This window comes from Nerophis lumbriciformis, linkage group LG09 (assembly GCF_033978685.3).
Source record: "Nerophis lumbriciformis linkage group LG09, RoL_Nlum_v2.1, whole genome shotgun sequence".
In the NCBI taxonomy this organism is placed as follows: Eukaryota; Metazoa; Chordata; class Actinopteri; order Syngnathiformes; family Syngnathidae; genus Nerophis; species Nerophis lumbriciformis.
Window position 1 is genome coordinate 52,217,896 of NC_084556.2, and position 16,361 is coordinate 52,234,256.

At 41.2% G+C, this 16,361-nt stretch overlaps 2 protein-coding genes across 3 annotated transcripts in view; one reads left to right on the forward strand and one right to left on the reverse strand.

Annotated features, from left to right (window-relative positions):
• LOC133607870 (low-density lipoprotein receptor-related protein 8-like) overlaps positions 1 to 16,361 on the forward strand; it is a 457,948-nt gene that overhangs the window by 393,732 nt on the left and 47,855 nt on the right. The window lies entirely within an intron of this gene.
• LOC133607869 (KN motif and ankyrin repeat domain-containing protein 4-like) overlaps positions 12,375 to 16,361 on the reverse strand; it is a 45,312-nt gene continuing 41,325 nt past the window's right edge. The window contains exon 9 of one of the 2 annotated variants that reach the window (XM_061962893.2): positions 12,375 to 13,010. In XM_061962893.2, coding sequence (XP_061818877.1) covers positions 12,918 to 13,010 — 93 coding nt within the window. In that variant the 3' untranslated portion in view covers positions 12,375 to 12,917. The remainder of the gene's footprint in view (positions 13,011 to 16,361) is intronic. The other variant, XM_061962894.2, reaches the window with a different exon arrangement.

Below are 16,361 nucleotides of genomic sequence, written 5' to 3' on the forward strand. Positions count from 1 at the left end.
TAATTATTAAATCGTGAAATAATTATTTAAATTGTGAAATTATTATTTAAATTGTGAAATAATTATTTAAATTGTGAAATTATTATTTAAATTATTTATTTGAATAGCTAAATCATTTAGAATAAAATTATTGACACATGTATTTTTTTCAACTCACATTTTTATTCATTATTGATACATTTAGGTCATTATTTGCATGTAATCACTCCAGCGTCGTTAGCATTAGCTAATATGCTAACACGTTTACGAGTGTCTGTGTTAGTATTATTAACTCACTTCTGTTTTGTTTGATCTGCCGTTTTACTGCCGTGTTACAGACACTGTTTGGAAACAATTACAGTTAATTAATAAACATTCACAAAACCTTTCACACATATGTGCGGCTTATAGTCCGGTGCGGCTAATATTTGTTAAAAAGGTTACTTATTTCATGAACCTGTGTGGAAGAACTTCATGACGTAAAATAAATTCATAAAATAAGTAATGAAATAAATAATTAAGTCATAAAGTAATTAATCAAATCATTAAATAAATTTAAAAAAAGAATCTTGAAATAAATAATAATAAATAAATTGTGAAATGATTATTTAAATTGTGAAATAATTATTTAAATCGTGAAATAATTATTTAAAATGTGAAATAATTATTTAAATTGCGAAATAATTATTTAAATTGTGAAATAATTATTTACATTGTTTTTTGGAATAGCTAAATAATTTAGAATAAAATTATTGACACATGTATTTTTGTCAACTCAAATTTTAATTCATTATTGACACATTTAGGTCATTATTCGCAAGTGTAATTATTTCATTGTGCGTCATGTCCGAGTGCGTGTTGCATGTGAGTGGCGTGCGGACGGGCGCGGCGGCGGCGGCGGTGTTTTCGATGTGTAAATACGTTTTCATATGAGGTTTTTTGATAATGTACGATAGGATGTAAAGCAGACCTTGTACATAAGATTTTAGATAAAAGTGTTGCCAGGTGTCTTCACTGATTTGTACAAAGAGAGCACGGCATTTTCCTGCTTGTAAGAAATCCAAATTGTTCACCAAAGTCGTCAGTGTTGTTTCTTACTGTGCATCCTTCTTTTTCCTCTTCATTCGTGTCAAAAAAAAAAAAAATACTGTGCACCCTCTTGAGAGAAGGGGGAAAAAAAAAACTTTTTCTGACCATTCATGTTGAAAATAATTCTGTTTGTGCCTTTTCTATTTTGTTGTTTGCTTTATTTTTGTCGCACTTGCAAAAGAGAGACTTGATTTGAACCAAACTGGTTCCACTTTTTGGACTTTTTTTTGTGATGTTTTACTTTTGAATATCTCTATATATTGATACATAAAATCTGCCTGAAAGGTTTCCCTGAATTATGAAGTTTTATTGCAATGCAAACCAAGTACACTTCACCCAACAATAGGGTATGTACAGCAGGCGGGTAAGTAAAGCACATCACCTTTGAAAGAATGGGCCGCGTTCAGTGTGTGGGGGGGCGTGGCCCGCGGGCCTGCAGCAAAGCGGGATGTGCCAGGACCGGCTTCGAGATTAGTAGATGACACAGCTGAGAGTGTTTGTCTGATCACCTGTCGCTCTGTTAAAGGCAGCAGTCGGGAAGGAAAAGGGGGTTAGTGATGGTCGTTGAGGGTGGCGAGTTGACATCCGGAGCACGAGCGAGAGTGAGAACAGAGGCTTAAGAAAAACCATTTGTGTGCTCACTGGCGAGATTGACAGACACGACAGACATTTGCTGAAAAGCACAAAGGAACATTTATTGCAAAATAAATCATTGTTCGCAAATATTTCCGAGGCTGTCATGTCCGTCTTTGGTGATCCAAGGAACCCTGAGGAGCAAGACCTCCACGCAGTGATTTCCAGCGTGGAACTGTCATAGGATGCACACCTGTGCAACAAATCCAGTCGTGAAATTTCCTCTCTCCTAAATATTCCAAAGTCGACTTTCTTGGTTGACAAGACTCTGCAGCATCGCGTGGACATCGGGGGCGGTACCACTGGATTGGCAGACCGGGGTGGTGGTTCCTCTCTTTAAGAAGGGGAACCGGAGGGTGTGTTCTAACTATCGTGGGATCACACTCCTCAGCCTTCCCGGTAAGGTCTATTCAGGTGTACTGGAGAGGAGGCTACGCCGGATAATCGAACCTCGGATTCAGGAGGAACAGTGTGGTTTTCGTCCTGGTCGTGGAACTGTGGACCAGCTCTATACTCTCGGCAGGGTCCTTGAGGGTGCATGGGAGTTTGCCCAACCAGTCTACATGTGTTTTGTGGACTTGGAGAAGGCATTCGACCGTGTCCCTCGGGAAGTCCTGTGGGGAGTGCTCAGAGAGTATGGGGTATCGGACTGTCTGATTGTGGCAGTCCGCTCCCTGTATGATCAGTGCCAGAGCTTGGTCCGCATTGCCGGCAGTAAGTCGGACACGTTTCCAGTGAGGGTTGGACTCCGCCAAGGCTGCCCTTTGTCACCAATTCTGTTCATAACCTTTATGGACAGAATTTCTAGGCGCAGTCAAGGCGTTGAGGGGATCTGGTTTGGTGGCTGCAGGATTAGGTCTCTGCTTTTTGCAGATGATGTGGTCCTGATGGCTTCATCTGGCCAGGATCTTCAGCTCTCCCTGGATCGGTTCGCAGCTGAGTGTGAAGCGACTGGGATGAGAATCAGCACCTCCAAGTCCGAGTCCATGGTTCTCGCCCGGAAAAGGGTGGAGTGCCATCTCCGGGTTGGGGAGGAGATCTTGCCCCAAGTGGAGGAGTTCAAGTACCTCGGAGTCTTGTTCACGAGTGAGGGAAGAGTGGATCGTGAGATCGACAGGCGGATCGGTGCGGCGTCTTCAGTAATGCGGACGCTGTATCGGTCCGTTGTGGTGAAGAAGGAGCTGAGCCGGAAGGCAAAGCTCTCAATTTACCGGTCGATCTACGTTCACATCCTCACCTATGGTCATGAGCTTTGGGTTATGACTGAAAGGACAAGATCACGGGTACAAGCGGCCGAAATGAGTTTCCTCCGCCGGGTGGCGGGGCTCTCCCTTAGAGATAGGGTGAGAAGCTCTGCCATCCGGGAGGAGCTCAAAAAAGCCGCTGCTCCTCCACATCGAGAGGAGCCAGATGAGGTGGTTCGGGCATCTGGTCAGGATGCCACCCAAACGCCTCCCTAGGGAGGTGTTTAGGGCACGTCCGACCGGTAGGAGGCCGCGGGGAAGACCCAGGACACGTTGGGAAGACTATGTCTCCCGGCTGGCCTGGGAACGCCTCCGGGTCCCCCGGGAGGAGCTGGATGAAGTGGCTGGGGAGAGGGAAGTCTGGGCTTCCCTGCTTAGGCTGCTGCCCCCGCGACCCGACCTCGGATAAGCGGAAGAAGATGGATGGATGATGGATGGACTTTATTATAAGAAAAGTGAAGAGTTTGGGAACAACAGCAACTCAGCCACCAAGTGGTAGGCCACGGAGACTGACAGAGAGGGGTCAGCGGATGCTGAAGCGCATAGTGCAAAGACTTTCAGTTGCTACAGAGCTCCAAACTTCATGTGACCTTCCAATTAGCCCACGTACAGTACGCAGAGAGCTTCATGGAATGGGTTTCCATGGCCGAGCAGCTGCATCTAAGGCGTACATCACCAAGTCCAATGCAAAGCGTGGGATGCTGTAGTGTAAAGCACGTCGCCACTGGACTCTAGAGCAGTGGAGACGCCTTCTCTGGACTGATGAGTCACGCTTTTCCATCTGGCAATCTGATGGACCAGTCTGGGTTCGGAGGTTGCCAGGAGAACGCTACATTTCGGACTGCATTGTGCCGAGTGTGAAATTTGGTGGGGGAGGAATTATGGTGTGGGGTTGTTTTTCAGGAGTTGGGCTTGGCCCCTTAGTGAAAGGAACTTTGAATGCTCCAGGATAGCAAAATATTTTGGACAATTCCATGCTCCCAACCTTGTGGGAACAGTTCGGAGCGGGCCCCTTCCTCTTCCAACATGACTGTGCACCAAGGTCCATAAAGAAATGGATGACCGAGTCTGGGGTGGATTAACTTGCCTGCACAGAGTCCTGACCTGAACCCGATAGAACGCCTTTGAGATGAATTAGAATGGAGACTGAGACAGCGTGTGACCTTACCAATGCGCTTTTGGGAAGAATGGTGGAAAAATTCCTATAAACACACTCCTCCGCAACCTTGTGGACAGCCTTCCCAGAAGAGTTGAAGCTGTAATAGCTGCAAGAGGTGGACCCACATCATATTGAACCCTATGGGTTAGGAATGGGATGGCACTTCAAGTAGCCCAAACACAAGAATCAAATATGCTTATTGCTATGGTTGAAGTGTGCAGTGCCATTTTTTGGTGATGTGGGTGAAATCATCGGTTTTTAGATGCATCGAAAATCGGACATGCACAGTTTATAGAATCGATTAGTTAACGCCAATAATGGATTTATTTATTGTAAATAAATAATGCAGACTGTCAGGTTCAAACACTGATGACATCTATTAAACGAGACAAGAAGCAAGGAATTAAACAGAGACAGAATTAAATTTGGCTCAATTTTAGGAGAGACACCGTACACTTGTACAGTGTCTCAGCACGCTCTGGCGAAAGGTTGTACGCCACCTCTTTTTATTTGGACTTTCCCTGTTTACATAACAACAGCTGTTTCTAAAGGAATGGGGGGGGTATGTAAACAGTCATTGTTTTCGCTCACAGCAACACAAAAGAAAAAGATGCCTCGATCCTGGATCGAGCTTGGGCAGGTCTTGGATCAAAATAGATAACTCCTCCCGTCTCCTCCCATCGTACACAATGGAATTTTCCAAGCCTTTGGCTTGGGGCAACAAAGACAACCTCTTGTCTGTTCACTGGGAACTTAGAAAACTGAACGTTTTTTGATCATTTTACATACCTTTTTTTCCTGACACGGACAGTTCTAAAAAATTGTCTGACTGCAGCGAGAGATCCAACCAGCTCCTTTACTATCCAGATTTGCACACATTCCCATTAATTTAATTCATGTGGGAATTATTGTAACTGTTTTTTTTTATTCCAAATTAATTGGTTTTTAAAGTTGCAAATGATAAACGCTTATTTAGTGAAACAAAAAGAAATGTAGAACTTTGAACATGTCACGAGGGAGGTGCTGGACATTGAGTCCGAATGGACCATGTTCCGCGCCTCTATTGTCGAGGCGGCTGATTGGAGCTGTGGCCGCAAGGTAGTTGGTGCTTGTCGTGGCGGTAATCCTAGAACCCGTTGGTGGACACCGGCGGTGAGGGATGCCGTCAAGCTGAAGAAGGAGTCCTATCGGGTTCTTTTGGCTCATAGGACTCCTGAAGCAGTGGACAAGTACCGACAGGCCAAGCAGTGTGCGGCTTCAGCGGTCGCAGAGGCAAAAACTCGGACATGGGAGGAGTTTGGTGAGGCCATGGAAAACGACTTCCGGACGGCTTCGAAGCAATTCTGGACCACCATCCGCCGCCTCAGGAAGGGGAAGCAGTGCACTATCAACACCGTGTATGGCGAGGATGGTGTTCTGCTGACCTCGACTGCGGATGTTGTGGATCGGTGGAGGGAATACTTCGAAGACCTCCTCAATCCCACCAACACGTCTTCCTATGAGGAAGCAGTGCCTGGGGAGTCTGTGGTGGGCTCTCCTATTTCTGGGGCTGAGGTTGCTGAGGTAGTTAAAAAGCTCCTCGGTGGCAAGGCCCCGGGGGTGGATGAGATCCGCCCGGAGTTCCTTAAGGCTCTGGATGCTGTGGGGCTGTCTTGGTTGACAAGACTCTGCAGCATCGCGTGGACATCGGGGGCGGTACCACTGGATTGGCAGACCGGGGTGGTGGTTCCTCTCTTTAAGAAGGGGAACCGGAGGGTGTGTTCTAACTATCGTGGGATTACACTCCTCAGCCTTCCCGGTAAGGTCTATTCAGGTGTACTGGAGAGGAGGCTACGCCGGATAGTCGAACCTCGGATTCAGGAGGAACAGTGTGGTTTTCGTCCTGGTCGTGGAACTGTGGACCAGCTCTATACTCTCGGCAGGGTCCTTGAGGGTGCATGGGAGTTTGCCCAACCAGTCTACATGTGTTTTGTGGACTTGGAGAAGGCATTCGACCGTGTCCCTCGGGAAGTCCTGTGGGGAGTGCTCAGGGAGTATGGGGTATCGGACTGTCTGATTGTGGCAGTCCGCTCCCTGTATGATCAGTGCCAGAGCTTGGTCCGCATTGCCGGTAGTAAGTCGGACACGTTTCCAGTGAGGGTTGAACTCCGCCAAGGCTGCCCTTTGTCACCGATTCTGTTCATAACTTTTATGGACAGAATTTCTAGGCGCAGTCAAGGCGTTGAGGGGATCCGGTTTGGTGGCTGCAGGATTAGGTCTCTGCTTTTTGCAGATGATGTGGTCCTGATGGCTTCATCTGGCCAGGATCTTCAGCTCTCGCTGGATCGGTTCGCAGCTGAGTGTGAAGCGACTGGGATGAGAATCAGCACCTCCAAGTCCGAGTCCATGGTTCTCGCCCGGAAAAGGGTGGAATGCCATCTCCGGGTTGGGGAGGAGATCTTGTCCCAAGTGGAGGAGTTCAAGTATCTCGGAGTCTTGTTCACGAGTGAGGGAAGAGTGGATCGTGAGATCGACAGGCGGATCGGTGCGGCGTCTTCAGTAATGCGGACGCTGTATCGATCCGTTGTGGTGAAGAAGGAGCTGAGCCAGAAGGCAAAGCTCTCAATTTACCGGTCGATCTACGTTCCCATCCTCACCTATGGTCATGAGCTTTGGGTTATGACTGAAAGGACAAGATCACGGGTACAAGCGGCCGAAATGAGTTTCCTCCGCCGGGTGGCGGGGCTCTCCCTTAGAGATAGGGTGAGAAGCTCTGCCATCCGGGAGGAGCTCAAAGTAAAGCCGCTGCTCCTCCACATGGAGAGGAGCCAGATGAGGTGGTTCGGGCATCTGGTCAGGATGCCACCCGAACGCCTCCCTAGGGAGGTGTTTAGGGCACGTCCGACCGGTAGGAGGCCACGGGGAAGACCCAGGACACGCTGGGAAGACTATGTCTCCCGGCTGGCCTGCTGTGGGGCTGTCTTCCGCGACCCGACCTCGGATAAGCGGAAGAAGATGGATGGATGGATGAAAATAAATGTAAAACTGCATCATATGTACAAACCCCAAAAGCAGTGAAGTTGTCATGTTGTGTAAATGGTAAATAAAAACAGAATACAATGATTTGCTAATCCTTTTCAATTTATATTCAATTGAATAGACTGCAAAGACAAGATATTTAACGTTCGAACTGGAAAACGTTGTTATTTTTTGCAAATATTAGCTCATTTGGAATTTGATGCCTGCAACATTTAAAAAATTAAAAAAACTGGCACAAGTGGCAAAAAAGACTGAGAAAGTGGAGGAATGCTCATCAAACACTTATTTGGAACATCCCGCAGGTGAACGGGCTAATTGGGAACAGGTGGGTGCCATGATTGGGTATAAAAGCAGCTTCCATGAAATGCTCAGTCGTTCACAAACATGGACGGGGCGAGGGTCACCACTTTGTCAAAAAAAATGCCTGAGCAAATTGTTTAAGAACAACATTTCTCAACCAGCTATTGCAAGGAATTTAGGGATTTCACCATCTACGGTCCGTAATATCATCAAAAGGTTCAGAGTATCTGGAGAAATCACTGCACGTAGGCGACGATATTACGAACCTTCGATCCCTCAGGCGGTACTGCATCAAAAAGCCACGTCAGTGTGTAAAGGATATCACCACATGGGCTCAGGAACACTTCAGAAAACCACTGTCGGTAATTACAGTTTTGTCGCTACATCTGTAAGTGAAAGTTAAAACTCTACTATGCAAAGCGTAAGCCATTTATCAACAACACCCGGAAACGCCGTCGGCCTCGCTGGGCCCCGATGCTTTTGTTGCCGGTGATTTCACGTCCGGTTGCGAACTTGGCCGGTTCAAACGCTCGCCGAGTAACAAACAATCCCCTCGAGCAGCACTCTGTCAAACTGTCACAATTTTCCAATACCAGCAAAGATTGAAAACGCTCAAATGTAAAAGTAAGGCTCCACTTTTCAAATTGCCTGATGCTACTGATTAGCATTATCAATTTTACATTCCAGCACTCCCCAATTAAGACCCTCGTTGCTTTCAAACAGCTGGTCCGTAATGTGTACGTATCTTACAGTACAAACACTTTTTAGAGCGCAACAGAAGACTACTTCCTGTAGTAGCCTGCACATTACTGCCATCTAACGTCTTGGCATTGCGACTGCAGGCAAAGTTTACTCTATAGTACTTGCAATTTTCAATACCAGCAAAATGTAAAGTCAGGCTCCACTTTTCAAATTGCGTTAGCCCGATGCTAATTTATGCTTAGGTTCAAAGACAGCTTTTGGTCTTCTCGCCGGGAACTCATTTCAACACAAAGTTTTTGTGATAACTTAGATAAAATTATTCTAACATTTTTACTTATTTCATGAACCTGTGTGGAAGAACTTCATGAAGTAAAATACATTCACAGAATAAGTAATGAAATAAATAATTAAGTCATGAAATAATTCATCAAGTCATTACATAAATTAAAAAAAAGAATCTTGAAATAAATAATAATACATAAATTGTGAAATCCATCCATCCATCTCCATCCATCCATCTTCTTCCGCTTATCCGAGGTCGGGTCGCGAGGGCAGCAGCCTAAGCAGGGAAGCCCAGACTTCCCTCTCCCCAGCCACTTCGTCCAGCTCTTCCCGGGGGATCCCGAGGCGTTCCCAGGCCAGCCGGGAGACATAGTCTTCCCAACGTGTCCTGGGTCTTCCCCGTGGCCTCCTACCGGTCGGACATGCCCTAAACACCTCCTTAGGGAGGCGCTCGGGTGGCATCCTGACCAGATGCCCGAACCACCTCATCTGGCTCCTCTCCATGTGGAGGAGCAGCGGCTTTACTTTGAGCTCCCCCCCGGATGACAGAGCTTCTCACCATATCTCTAAGGGAGAGCCCCGCCACCCGGCGGAGGAAACTCATTTCGGCCGCTTGTACCCGTGATCTTGTCCTTTCGGTCATAACCCAAAGCTCATGACCATAGGTGAGGATGGGAACGTAGATCGACCGGTAAATTGAGAGCTTTGCCTTCCGGCTCAGCTCCTTCTTCACCACAACGGATCGATACAGCGTCCGCATTACTGAAGACGCCGCACCGATCCGCCTGTCGATCTCACGATCCACTCTTCCCTCACTCGTGAACAAGACTCCGAGGTACTTGAACTCCTCCACTTGGGGCAAGATCTCCTCCCCAACCCGGAGATGGCACTCCACCCTTTTCCGGGCGAGAACCATGGACTCGGACTTGGAGGTGCTGATTCTCATCCCAGTCGCTTCACACTCAGCTGCGAACCGATCCAGTGAGAGCTGAAGATCCTGGCCAGATGAAGCCATCAGGACCAAATCATCTGCAAAAAGCAGAGACCTAATCCTGCAGCCACCAAACCGGATCCCCTCAACGCCTTGACTGCGCCTAGAAATTCTGTCCATAAAAGTTATGAACAGAATCGGTGACAAAGGGCAGCCTTGGCGGAGTCCAACCCTCACCGGAAACGTGTCCGACTTACTGCCGGCAATGCGAACCAAGCTCTGACACTGATCATACAGGGAGCGGACTGCCAAAATCAGACAGTCCGATACCCCATACTCCCTGAGCACTCCCCACAGGACTTCCCGAGGGACACGGTCGAATGCCTTCTCCAAGTCCACAAAGCACATGTAGACTGGTTGGGCAAACTCCCATGCACCCTCAAGGACCCTGCCGAGAGTATAGAGCTGGTCCACAGTTCCACGACCAGGACGAAAACCACACTGTTCCTCCTGAATCCGAGGTTCGACTATCCGGCGTAGCCTCCTCTCCAGTACACCTGAATAGACCTTACCGGGAAGGCTGAGGAGTGTGATCCCACGATAGTTAGAACACACCCTCCGGTTCCCCTTTTTAAAGAGAGGAACCACCACCCCGGTCTGCCAATCCAGAGGTACTGCCCCCGATGTCCACGCGATGCTGCAGAGTCTTGTCAACCAAGACAGCCCTACAGCATCCAGAGCCTTAAGGAACTCCGGGCGGATCTCATCCACCCCCGGGGCCTTGCCACCGAGGAGCTTTTTAACTACCTCAGCAACCTCAGCCCCAGAAATAGGAGAGCCCACCACAGATTCCTCAGGCACTGCTTCCTCATAGGAAGACGTGTTGGTGGGATTGAGGAGGTCTTCGAAGTATTCCCTCCACCGATCCACAACATCCGCAGTCGAGGTCAGCAGAACACCATCCGCACCATACACGGTGTTGGTAGAGCACTGCTTCCCCTTCCTGAGGCGGTGGATGGTGGTCCAGAATCGCTTCGAAGCCGTCCGGAAGTCGTTTTCCATGGCTTCCCCGAACTCCTCCCATGTCCGAGTTTTTGCCTCCGCGACCGCTGAAGCCGCACACCGCTTGGCCTGTCGGTACCTGTCCGCTGCCTCAGGAGTCCCATGAGCCAAAAGAACCCGATAGGACTCCTTCTTCAGCTTGACGGCATCCCTCACCGCCGGTGTCCACCAACGGGTTCTAGGATTACCGCCACGACAGGCACCAACTACCCTGCGGCCACAGCTCCAATCAGCCGCCTCGACAATAGAGGTGCGGAACATGGTCCACTCGGACTCAATGTCCAGCACCTCCCTCGTGACATGTTCAAAGTTCTTCCGGAGGTGGGAATTGAAACTCTCTCTGACAGGAGACTCTGCCAGACGTTCCCAGCAAACCCTCACAATGCGTTTGGGCCTGCCAGGTCTGTCCGGCATCCTCCCCCACCATCGCAGCCAACTCACCACCAGGTGGTGATCGGTAGAAAGCTCCGCCCCTCTCTTCACCCGAGTGTCCAAAACATGAGGCCGCAAATCCGATGACACAACTACAAAGTCGATCATAGAACTGCGGCCTAGGGTGTCCTGGTGCCAAGTGCACATATGGACACCCTTATGCTTGAACATGGTGTTCGTTATTGACAATCCGTGACGGGCACAAAAGTCCAATAACAAAACACCACTTGGGTTCAAATCCGGGCGGCCATTCTTCCCAATCACGCCTCTCCAGGTTTCACTGTCGTTGCCAATATGAGCGTTGAAGTCCCCCAGTAGAACGAGGGAATCACCCGGGGGAGCACTCTCAAGTACTCCCTCGAGTGAATCCAAAAAGGGTGGGTACTCTGAGCTGCTGTTTGGCGCGTAAGCGCAAACAGTCAGGACCCGTCCCCCCACCCGAAGGCGGAGGGAAGCTACCCTCTCGTCCACCGGGTTGAACTCCAACATGCAGGCTCTGAGCCTGTGAAATAATTATTTAAATTGTAAAATTATTATTTTAATTGTAAAATTATTATTTAAATGATTTATTGGAATAGCTAAATAATTTAGAATAAAATGATTGACACGTGTATTTTTCTCAACTCAAATTTTAATTCATTATTGACACATTTAGGTCATTATTTGCATGTGCAAATTTTAATACAAAGGAGCCAGAATGTGAGCTAAATGTATTTTATCTGCCCTTTAATGTTTTTTATTGTTTCAATAAGCCTTTTTTTTTCTTTTTTTTTTTTTTTCTTTTTACAAAATAATGCTGACAATTTTGATATTAAGAAGCCATAATGTGAGCAAAATATATTTCATCTTAAGTTAATGTTTTGTATATTATTAGTATTTTTATTTTATTTTTTACAAAATAATACTGGACAATTTAATACAAAGGAGCCAGAATGTGAGTTAAAATCTTAACTTTTATGTGTTTTTTTATTTTTTCAGTAAGTCCTTTTTTTTGTAAACTATTTTATTTATTTTTTTACAAAATAATGCTGACAATTTTGATATTAAGAAGCCATAATGTGAGCAAAATATATTTCATCTTAACTTTTGTGTGTTTTTATTTTTTCAATAAGTAAATTTTTTGTATATTATTATTATTATTTGTATTTAATTTTTTACAAAATAATACTGACACATTTATTACAAAGGAGCCAGAATGTGAGATACATTTATTTGATTTGAACTTTTATCTTTTAAAATGTTTTCAATAAGTCCTTTTTTTGTAAATTATTTTATTTTATTTATTTTTTTACAAAAAATGCTGACAATTTTGATATTAAGAAGCCAAAATGTGAGCAAAAAATATTTTATCTTAACTTTTATGTGTTTTATTTTTTTTAAATAAGTTCCTTATTTGTAAATTATTGTTTGTTTGTTTTTGTTACAAAATAATGCTGACAAATTTGCCAAAATGTGACCAAAATATTTTATCTTAACTTTTATGTGTTTTGATTTTTTCAATAAGTTCATTTTTTGTAAATTATTATGTAATTTTTTTATATTTATGCATGTGCATGTGAATATCAATTTTATTTTCCAGCACTCTCCAGACTAAGACCCACGTTGCTTTCAAACAGCCGGTGCGTAATGTGTACGTATCTTACAGTATAAACACTTTTTAGAGCGCAACACAAGACTACTTCCTGTAGTAGCCTGCACACTACTGCCACCTAATGTCCTGGAATTGCGACTGCAGGCAAAGTTTACTCTATAATACTTGCAAATGGGACTGGAACATGTAAGAAAACAAGAAATGCCAAACGTTATAACCAATTTATTACAACATTTAAACATGAAATTTGACTATTCAACAATACATATTTATGAAGTTAGTGCGTGTTTTAGTCACGTTGACGCGCACAAGCGTACCTGAAATTGGTACCGCATCGATTCAAACCAGAAAGGTTTCCGTTGTCCTGATAAAACCCAGGGTGTTGCCTTCAAGGGCATTGGGAAGATTGCATTTTTGTATTTCATAAAGGGGGTGAGTTGTAAAATAGAAGCATGCTTTTGTGAAAATGAGGGAGGCATGGGGGGTCAGAGGTCGCTACAAAGCTCGAGTCCTGGCGTGGGCCTGCAGCAGGGCGGCCGTGTCGCCGTGGCAACCTTGCACGGCGATGCCGAGTGCGGTACGACCGCTCTGAGACAGAAACGGAGAGAAAAAAAAATAATATTAGGGTGTGATTTAACCACTCGACGGCAAAGACTACTTCCTGGCTGTGTTTCTTAACCAATATATGTTTCCCAGTTGTGGTACTCAGTTGTAATACACTTTTCCACCACTTGTGGCAGTAATGACAATATCAAACAAACAAAAGAAGTCATAGAGAAGTTGCTTAAGTGCAAAAATTATGACTAAAATGGTGAAGCTGTATTTTCACCAGCACTTGAATTTTATTAGATTTTTTTATTTATTTTATGACTGCGAAATTCTATGCAATACTTCTTCTGCAGTATATTTGTTTAGTATTTATTTTCGTAATCAGCCTGACCTAAGCCTGGATAATCATCTTTGTGATTAACGCATGTTTTCATTTCACTTGACAAAGTCGAACCTGTAAGTAGGTTAGATAAAATTATGAAGTTTGATTAAAGTCAGGAATAACAATATTAATTAAATGTCAGAAAGGATAAGAACTGTGTAATACTTGCAAAGGAGACTCAGAAGTGGATGGCTTTGTTGTCTTTATCAGCTCGTTATTAAATGTCCAATAAAATCCATAGTAGCAGTTGTGTTTACGTGCACCAAACACTTGGTTGGAGCTTTTTTAAAAGACATGAAAGATGGTAAAAAAATAACCCTGGTTTTTGACCTTTTAAAGATGTATTTTATCTTAACTTTTATGTGGGTTTTTTTGTTCATTAAGTAAATTTTTTGTAAACTATTATTTTATTTTTGTATTTTTTTTAACAAAATAATGCTGACACGTTTATTATGAAGGAGGCAGAATGTGAGAAAAAATTATTTTATCTAAACTTTTATGGGTTTTTGTTTTTTCAGTAAGTTCTTTATTTTATTCCTTTTTTTCATTTGACAAAATAATTAATATATAATATCAAGGAGCCAGAATGTGAGCAAAATGTATTTTATCTTAACTTTTTATGTGTTTTTATTTTTTCAATAAGTTCATTTTTTGTAAATTATTATGTAATTATTTTATTATTATTGTTTACAAAATAATGTTGACAATTTTAATACAGAGGAGCCAGAATGTGAGCTAAATTTGTTTTATGTTTTGAATTTTTTAAATAAGTCCTTTTATTGTAAATTATTTTATTTTATTTTACTAAATAATGCTGACAGTTTTGATATTAAGAAGCCAAAATGTGAGCAAAATGTATTACATCTTAATTTTCATGTTTTTTTTATTTTTTCATAAAGTTCATTTTTAGTAAAATGATTTACTTATTTATCTTTACAAAATAATCCTGACAAATTTAATACAAAGGAGCCAGAATATAGCAATTTTTTTTCTAAATTTTAACTTTTCTGTTTTTATTTTTTCAATATGTTCTTTTTTTTTTTTTTTTTTTAACAAAATAATGCTGACAAATGTATTATAAAGGAGCCAGAATGTGAGCAAAATATATTTTATCTAAACTTTTATGTGTTTTTCTTTTTTCAGTAAGTTATTTTTTTATTATTATTTTTTTTATTTTACAAAATAATGCTGACAAATTTACTATAAAGGAGCCAAAATGTATTTTATCTTAACATTTGTTGTTTTTATTGTTTCAATAAGTTAATGTTTTGTATATTATTATTATTTTTATTTTGTTTTTTACAAAATAATACTGGCAAATTTAATACAAAGGAGCCAGAATGTGAGCTAAATTTGTTTTGTCTTCACTTTTGTTTTTTATTTTTTCAATAAGTCCTTTTTTTGTAAATTATTATTTTATTTTATTTTACAAAATAATACTGACAGTATTGATATTAAGAAGCCAAAATGTGAGCAAAATGTATTAAATCTTAACTTTTATGTTTTTATTTTTTCAATAAGTTCATTTTTAGTAAAATTATTTATTCATTTATTTATTTTTTACAAAATAATGCTGACACATTTAATACAAAGGAGCCAGAATATGAGCGAAATTTTTTCTAAATCTTAACTTTTTAAGTTCTTTTTTTTTTTAATTTTCTTTGTTTTTGTTTTTTTTTACAAAATAATGCTGACAAATGTATTATAAAGGAGCCAGAATGTGAGCAAAATATATTTTATCTAAACTTTTATGTGTTTTTCTTTTTTCAGTAAGTTATTTTTTTTTTTATTTTTTTTTTATTTTACAAAATAATGCTGACAAATTTACTATAAAGGAGCCAAAATGTATGTTATCTTAACATTTGTTGTTTTTATTGTTTCAATAAGTTAATGTTTTGTATATTATTATTATTTCTATTTTATTTTTTACAAAATAATACTGGCAAGTTTAATACAAAGGAGCCAGAATGTGAGCTATATTTGTTTTGTCTTCACTTTTATGCTTTTTATTTTTTCAATAAGTCCTTTTTTTTGTAAATTATTATTTTATTTTATTTTACAAAATAATGCTGACAGTATTGATATTAAGAAGCCAAAATGTGAGCAAAATGTATTAAATCTTAACTTTTATGTTTTTATTTTTTCAATAAGTTCATTTTTAGTAAAATTATTTATTCATTTATTTATTTTTTACAAAATAATGCTGACAAATTGAATACAAAGGAGCCAGAATATGAGCGAAATTTTTTCTAAATCTTAACTTTTTAAGTTCTTTTTTTTTTATTTTATTTTCTTAGTTTTTTATTTTTTACAAAATAATGCTGACAAATGTATTATAAAGGAGCCAGAATGTGAGAAAAATATATATTTTATCTAAACTTTTATGTGTTTTTCTTTTTTCAGTAAGTTATTTTTTTATTTCATTTTACAAAATATTGCTGACAAATCTATTTTAACTTTTGTGTTTTTATTGTTTCAATAAGTTAATGTTTTGTATATTATTAGTATTTTTATTTTATTTTTTACAAAATAATACTGGACAATTTAATACAAAGGAGCCAGAATGTGAGTTAAAATCTTTTAACTTTTATGTGTTTTTTTTATTTTTTCAGTAAGTCCTTTTTTTTGTAAACTATTTTATTTTATTTTTTACAAAATAATGCTGACAAATTTAATACAAAGGAGCCAGAATATGAGGAAAATTTTTTCTAAATCTTAACTTTTTAAGTTCTTTTTTTTTTTTCTTACAAAATAATGCTGACATATGTATTATAAAGGAGCCAGAATGTGAGCAAAATATATATTTTATCTAAACTTTTATGTGTTTTTCTTTTTTCAGTAAGTTCTTTTTTTATTTCATTTTACAAAATATTGCTGACAATTCTATCTTAACTTTTGTGTTTTTATTGTTTCAATAAGTTAATGTTTTGTATATTATTAGTATTTTTATTTTATTTTTTTACAAAATAATACTGGACAATTTAATACAAAGGAGCCAGAATGTGAGT